A 7761-nucleotide genomic window follows, 5' to 3' on the forward strand; every position below is an offset into this window, starting at 1 on the left:
TAAGAAGGGGTTAAACAAAACAAGCTGTGAAGGTGCGCACACAGAAACATTGGTGAGGGAGGGGCAGAGACACAGAGCGAGAGAGCGAGTGAGTGGAGACAGACATGAAAACAAGAAATGCCGAAAAGTAAATGCAACTTCACGGATGATTTGCGGAAAACGTATTTGTGGTTTGGTCCTGGCCGTGACACATGGGAAGCAGAATGCACTGTGTGCAAAGCAGGAACGTGTATATCTGTGGCAAATAAAGATCTACAAGCCCATATCGACACTACAAAGCACAAGACAGCTGTGCAGGGCGAGAGCTCGTTTATGACAACCTTTTTCCAAAACACAACATAGAATGTGAGATATAACAGGATAACGCATACATTTGTCATTTGTTTTCAAAACGCTTACAAAAAAGGGGTACCCCAAAAATTTACTGTGGGACCCCATTTGTATGATTTGGTGGGGTCCCTGGGACCCCATTTTGAAAATTCCTAGCGCCAACACTACTGTGAACATAGGAGAAAAAATGCTTTATTTATATAAATATATTACTTATGAAGCAAGTTCGAGTATCATTGGCAAATGTTCACCTAGTCCCGGCCTTGGCGTGCTGCCCGCCTTGGCACGCATATATGTGTCCTCTTTTTGGGATTTCAGAATATGGTCAGCCTACATTAGCGCATCACTGGAAATAAATGCAAAGTTATGAAATGTTAACAAACTTTATTACAGTAACACAGTAATGTCCTGCTGCGGATATCGGCTTGCATCTAAACCACACTGCAAAAAGTCAGTGTTCACAAACAAGAAAACAAAAACAAAAATAGAGGTATTTTACTTCAACTAAGCAAAATCATCTGCCAATAGAACACGAAAATGCGGCTTGTCAAGACTTTCCAAAAAAAGGTAAAATTAGCTAACCTCAATGAACCCATAAATACCTTAAAGGCCTACTGAAATGCGATTTTCTTATTTAAACGGGGATAGCAGATCCATTCTATGTGTCATACTTGATCATTTCGCGATATTGCCATATTTTTGCTGAAAGGATTTAGTAGAGAACATCGACGATAAAGTTCGCAACTTTTGGTCGCTGATAAAAAAGCCTTGCCTGTAGCGGAAGTAGCGTGACGTCACAGGTTGTGGAGCTCCTCACATCTGCACATTGTTTACAATCATGGCCACAAGCAGCGAGAGCGATTCGGACCGAGAAAGCGACGATTTCCCCATTAATTCGAGCGAGGATGAAAGATTTGTGGATGAGGAAAGTGAGAGTGAAGGACTAGAGGGCAGTGGAAGCGATTCAGATAGGGAAGATGCTGTGAGAGGCGGGTGGGACCTGATATTCAGCTGGGAATGACTACAACAGTAAATAAACACAAGACATATATATACTCTATTAGCCACAACACAACCAGGCTTATATTTAATATGCCACAAATTAATCCCGCATAACAAACACCTCCCCCCTCCCGTCCATATAACCCGCCAATACAAATCAAACACCCGCACAACACACTCAATCCCACACCCCAAAGTACCGTTCACCTCCGCAAAGTTCATATATTTCCCCAAAGTCCCCAAAGATACGTACGTTACATGCACATAGCGGCACACACGTACGGGCAAGCGATCAAATGTTTGGAAGCCGCAGCTCATGCGTACTCACGGTAGCGCATATCCAACTCAAAGTCCTCCTGGTAAGAGTCTCTGTTGTCCCAGTTCTCCACAGGCCAATGGTGAAGCTTGACTGTCATCTTTCGGGAATGTAAACAATGAAACACCGGCTACGTGTTTGTGTTGCTGCAGCCGGCCACTAATACACCGCTTCCCACCTACAGCTTTCTTCTTTGCTGTCTCCATTGTTTCTTTGAACAAATTGCAAAAGATTCACCAACACAGATGTCCAGAATACTGTGGAATTTTGCGATGAAAACAGACGACTTAATAGCTGGCCACAATGCTGTCCCAAAATGTCCGCTACAATCCGTGACGTCACGCGCAAACGTCATCATACCGAGACGTTTTCAGCAGGATATTTCGCGGGAAATTTAAAATTGCACTTTACTAATCTAACCCGGCCGTATTGGCATGTGTTGCAATGTTAAGATTTCATCATTGATATATAAACTATCAGACTGCGTGGTCGCTAGTAGTGGCTTTCAGTAGGCCTTTAAAATAAGTATATTCTCACTAATAACAAGTGCACTTTTCTTGGTCGAAAAAAAAAATTGACCTTTTTGCTCAATATGTTAAAAAATATTCTTAAAATAAGTAAATGCTAGTGCCATTATCTTGACATAATGATATGCGCTCGGCATCAGGATTTTTTTTTTCATGCTTGAAGTAATAAATGATGACTTTAAAAAAGTAGTTTTATACTTGTGAGTGTTGATGACACAGCTTTGCAACACTTGATATTCTAGTTTCAAGCATGTTTTACTCAATATAGCTCATCAAATCTCGGCAACAAGCTGTAATATCTTACTGAGATCATTTAGGAGCAAAACCCTTAAAACAAGTAAAACACTAACATAAAATCTGCTTAGTGAGAAGAATGATCTTATCAGACAGAAAATAAGCAAATGTCACCCTTATTTGACATATTTCATCCTACTTAGATTTCAGTTTTTGCAGTGCAGGTTTTATCCGCCACACGGGATGACTTTAAAAATGAACTTGAAATGTTTTGACTGAAAGAAACCGCTGTTCTAAATGTGTCCACTGGATGTCGCAATAGCAATTCTTTGTATCTTTGTAGATGATGCTACTTTACTTAACCCTTGTGTAATGTTCATATTGTTGTTTACTCAGCCAGCGTTTGTGGGTCTGATGGACTCGTTGCATTTTGTGGCTTTTAATGCCTCACAATAGGGATGTCCGATAATGGCTTTTTGCCGATATCCGATATTCCTATATTGTCCAACTCTTAATTACCGATACCGATATCAACCGATACCGATGTATGCAGTCGTGGAATTAACACATTATTATGCCTAATTTGGACAACCAGGTATGGTGAAGATAAGGTCCTTTTTTTAAAAATTAATAAAATAAGATGAATAAATTAAAAACATGTTCTTCAATAAAAGTAAAACAATATAAAAACAGTTACATAGAAAGTAGTAATTAATGAAAATGAGTAAAATTAACTGTTAAAGGTTAGTACTATTAGTGGAGCAGCAGCACACACAATCATGTGTGCTTACGGACTGTATCCCTTGCAGACTGTATTGATATATATTGATATATAATGTAGGAACCAGAATATTAATAACAGAAAGTGTAAATGGGGGAGGGAGTTTTTTTGGGGTTGGTGCACTAATTGTAATTGTATCTTGTGTTTTTTATGTAGATTTAATTAAAAAATAATAAAATAAAAACCGATACCGATAATAAAAAAAATGATACCGATAATTTCCGATATTACATTTTAAATCATTTATCAGCCGATATTATCATATACCAATAAACATCTGTTCAGTATTTTAACATAAAAGAGGGACAAATGTGCGAGAAAATGAGAGCAGACAGTGTTGACAAACAATGTTGCAACCTTGTGTGGGAACCGCAGGTGCAGAAACACAAAAGAAGAATCCCTGTGGGATGCAGAAACTGGCAGAGAAATGTTCCATGCAACGTTCATATTGTTGTTACTCAGCCAGCGTTTGTGGGTCTGATGGACCCCTTGCATTTTGTGGCTTTTAATGCCTCACAATCAAACACTTTTATGTTAAAATACTGAACAGATGTTTACTTTATCCCAATAAACATCTGGCGGTCTTATTTACGTGGCTCACCTTGGACAGCGTCTTCTCCCCGTCATCTTTGTTGTAGCGGTGTAGCGTGCAAGGACGGGAGTGGAAGAAGTGTCAAAAGATGGCGCTAACTGTTTCAGTGACATTCAGACTTTACTTCAATCAATAACGGAGCAGCATCTCCTCATCCGTGGCTCACTAGTGCAACAACAATGTGTCCCGTGAAAAAACGTCCGACCGGAACCCTCTAATAACTAAAGCTACTTGGGTGAATAATGTAAACTCACTACACCGGTATGTTTTAGCGCTTTCATGGCGAGTTTACGGACATATATAAGTAAGAACTTTACACTACTTTATATTAGAAATGGCAACAGCGGAGGATGAATGTCCCATAACAAGAACATAGAGGGAAAAAAAGAAGCTTATGACTACGGTGTCCGCACGGACTACAAAGGCGGACGCGCACACATTTTCAGGACTTAATGCAGATCCCAAATACAGATCAGCAGGTACCAGAAGGTAAGATAAGTTGCTTTTGCATGATATTGCAAAACAAAACGCCAGATAATATGTCTTACCTTATACACACACCATAATAATACTGGTATGTTGAAGCACAGTACAATCCATCAAGCGGTGCGGCTTCATAGCTTACCAAAGTCGTACTAAAACATTTTAATACATTTTTGAGCGCCGTGTGTAATGTTCTATATTTTCAATGGAACATATACAATGTTGGTGTTGTTTACCTGAGTCACATTGCAGTCTCCATGTATCGCTTATGTGTGACTGCCATCTACTGGTCACACTTGTCATTTCACCATGTACCAAATAAAATAGCTTGGAGGTCGGTAAGCACAACCAGAATCGTTCCGTACATTAGGCGCACCATCGATTTTTGAGAAAACGAAAGGGATTTTAACTGCGCCTTATAGTCCGTAAAATACAATAAGTACTTTTACATTTTTTTGATTATATTAACGGTTCTAATTTTGGTCAAAATAACCGTGATATACGATGTTCAATCATCACATCCCTAACACTAACACCAAATCCCCTCAAGGCAATGTTGCAATTTTCAATTCGCCTTATAGTCTGAAAATTACGGGGGCGGTATAGCCCGCTTGGTAGAGGGGCCGTGCCAGCAACTTGAGGGTTCCAGGTTCGATACCCGCCTCCGCCGTCCTAGTCACTGCCGTTGTTGTCCTTGGGCAAGACACTTTACCCACCTGCTCCCAGTGCCACCCACACTGGTTTAAATGTAACTTAGATATTGGCTTTCACTATGTAAAAGCACTTTGAGTCACTAAAGCAGGGGTCTCCAAACTTTTGACTCGGGGGGCCGCATTGGGTTAAAACATTTTGGCCGGGGCCGGGTTGTGTGTGTATATATATATATATATATATATATATATATATATATATATATATATATATATATATATATATATATATATATATATATGTCTTAATTAGACTATCCAAAAAAAAATTGTGCTCGATACTGTGGTAGAGTGTAATATGTATGTGTGGGAAAAAAATCACAAGACTATTTCATCTCTAAAGGCCTGTTTCATGAGGGGTTTCCTCAATCATCAGGAGATTTTTTTTTTTTTTTTTTTTTTGGAAACACTCAGCAAAAATAATAATAATTAAAAAAAAAATCTCCTGATGATTGAGGAAACCCCTCATGAAACAGGCCTGTAGAGATGAAATAGTCTTGTGATTTTTTCCCCACACATACATATATATATATATATATATATATATATATATATATATATATATATATATATATATATATATATATATATATATATATATATATATATATATATATATATATATATATATATATATATATATATATATATATATATATATATATATATATATATATATATATATATATATTAGTCAAGGTTTGTCTCAGGGAAACGATTGATTATGTATATAAAATCCACTGACGAGCAGGGAAACCTGCGAAACAGGCTTGTAGGGATGACATAGCCTCTGTGTTTTTTCCTGACCTAACGTATATATACATATATATATATATATATATATATATATATATATATATATATATATATATATATATATATATATATATATATATATATATATATATATATATATATATATATATATTAGGGCTGCAACAACTAATCGATTACATCGATTAAAATCGATTATTAAAATAGTTGCCGATTAATTTAGTCATCGATTCGTTGGATCTATGCTATGCGCATGCGCAGTTTTTTTTTTTTTTTTTTTTTTTTTTTTTTAAATATATATATATATATATATATATATATATATATATATATATATATATATATATATATATTTTTTTTTTTATATATATATTTTTTTTTTTTTTTTTTTTTTTACTAAACCTTTATTTATAAACTGCAACATTTACAAACAGCTGAGAAACAATAATCAAAATAAGTATGGTGCCAGTATGCTGTTTTTTTTCCAATAAAATACTGGATAGGATAGAAATGTAGTTTGTCTCTTTTATCCGATTATTAATCGATTAATCGAAGTAATTATCGACAGATTAATCGATTATCAATTTAATCGTTAGTTGCAGCCCTAATATATATATATATATATATATATATATATATATATATATATATATATATATATATATATATATATATATATATATATATATATATTCCTCACGCACTAATTGACTAAAAAGAGCGTGCACTTGCCGATGATGTCATGTTATCGATGGGAGAATAATATTTTAGACAATATGATTTGCCTGAGCCGAGAGGAGACACAGAGAGTAACAGGCGGTAGAAAATGGATTAAAAAGGACAGATTTTAAAAAAAAATGTAATTATTTGTATTTTATTTTATTTATTTATTTTTTTTAACTTGGGAGTTCCTGCCGGCCGGATTTTAGTTTGGAGACCCCTGCACTAGAGAAAAGTGCTATATAAATATAATTCACACTTCACACTACATAGAAATGTAACATTTCCACGCAAGAGTACTACACGTATTCTTGGCACTGATGTGATATTTGTGGACATTCTGTGCCGTCAGACCAAATTAAAGCTAAGGCCTGTACCCCTTTGCCCCCGCCATCCACCCCCGCCTCCTCCGCCCACCTACCCTCGCCCTCCCTTTTCACCCAGAGGTCTATGTGCAGTGCCATGGCGGACGAGATCAGACTGTCGTTCACCTGCGAGAGGCGGGCGAAACACAGGCCGCCGCCCCCGGCCGCGGCGAAGACGGATGCGGTGATCAACATGCACGCCTACAACGACCGCCGTCTCCCCGGAAAGGACAGCCTGAGCTGCAGCGCTGGGATGACCCCCGTCTTTCCATGACCCTGTGCTCCCCGCAGGGCAAGGGCCTCATGAGCAACGTGTCGGGGGCGGTGCCCGAGACCAGAGACAACGGCATCGACGGGATCCTCCGGTTCACCATGAACCACAGTGACATGGGGACGCTGACCAAACACGGGCAACTCAAAATGGCGGCGTCGGCGACGCAGGTATGACGACGCCACCCGCAAAAAGACATCATCCCGCGGGGGGGGGGGGAGAAAAAAAAGGGAATGTTATTTTCGTCGTGTTCTACTCGGACGCTTAGGTTCGAGTCCGATGTTTACGTGCGCAACACATAAAAAAACACAAGAAAAGCCCACGGCAATGAAGAAAATGGTAATCAGCGGCAAGGCAATAAACACATGACGTACTTTCAAATATTTGTGGGCGTTTGTACCTCAAACGGACCAATTCAGTTCCTAAAACACACTTTATAATGGTCGTGATGTGTCATATCACCAAACAAGCAATTGACTCGCTCGGAGAGTGGAGCCTTCCTTAAGCCCTCGTCAACCTCATGTGTCTTGCACACCTGTGGACTTGCATCTTCGTTCCCACACCTTCTATTGCCAAAGATGTGACCTTTCCAACCACGTTAGCGAGTGTTCATACCGTACAATAATATGCAGTGCAAACCAGATTGTAGCAATCCA

General features: G+C 38.2%; 1 protein-coding gene across 1 annotated transcript in view; it reads left to right on the plus strand.

Moving 5' to 3' along the window:
• The window catches only part of grik3 (glutamate ionotropic receptor kainate type subunit 3), a 283714-nt gene extending 276394 nt beyond the window's left edge, over positions 1-7320 (plus strand). Inside the window, exon 13 of the mRNA XM_062064042.1 lies at positions 6916-7320. Coding sequence (XP_061920026.1) covers positions 6916-7281 — 366 coding nt within the window. The 3' untranslated portion in view covers positions 7282-7320. The remainder of the gene's footprint in view (positions 1-6915) is intronic.
• The last annotated feature ends 441 nt before the right edge of the window (positions 7321-7761 follow it).

This window comes from Entelurus aequoreus, linkage group LG11 (genome assembly GCF_033978785.1).
Source record: "Entelurus aequoreus isolate RoL-2023_Sb linkage group LG11, RoL_Eaeq_v1.1, whole genome shotgun sequence".
Classification (NCBI taxonomy): domain Eukaryota; kingdom Metazoa; phylum Chordata; class Actinopteri; order Syngnathiformes; family Syngnathidae; genus Entelurus; species Entelurus aequoreus.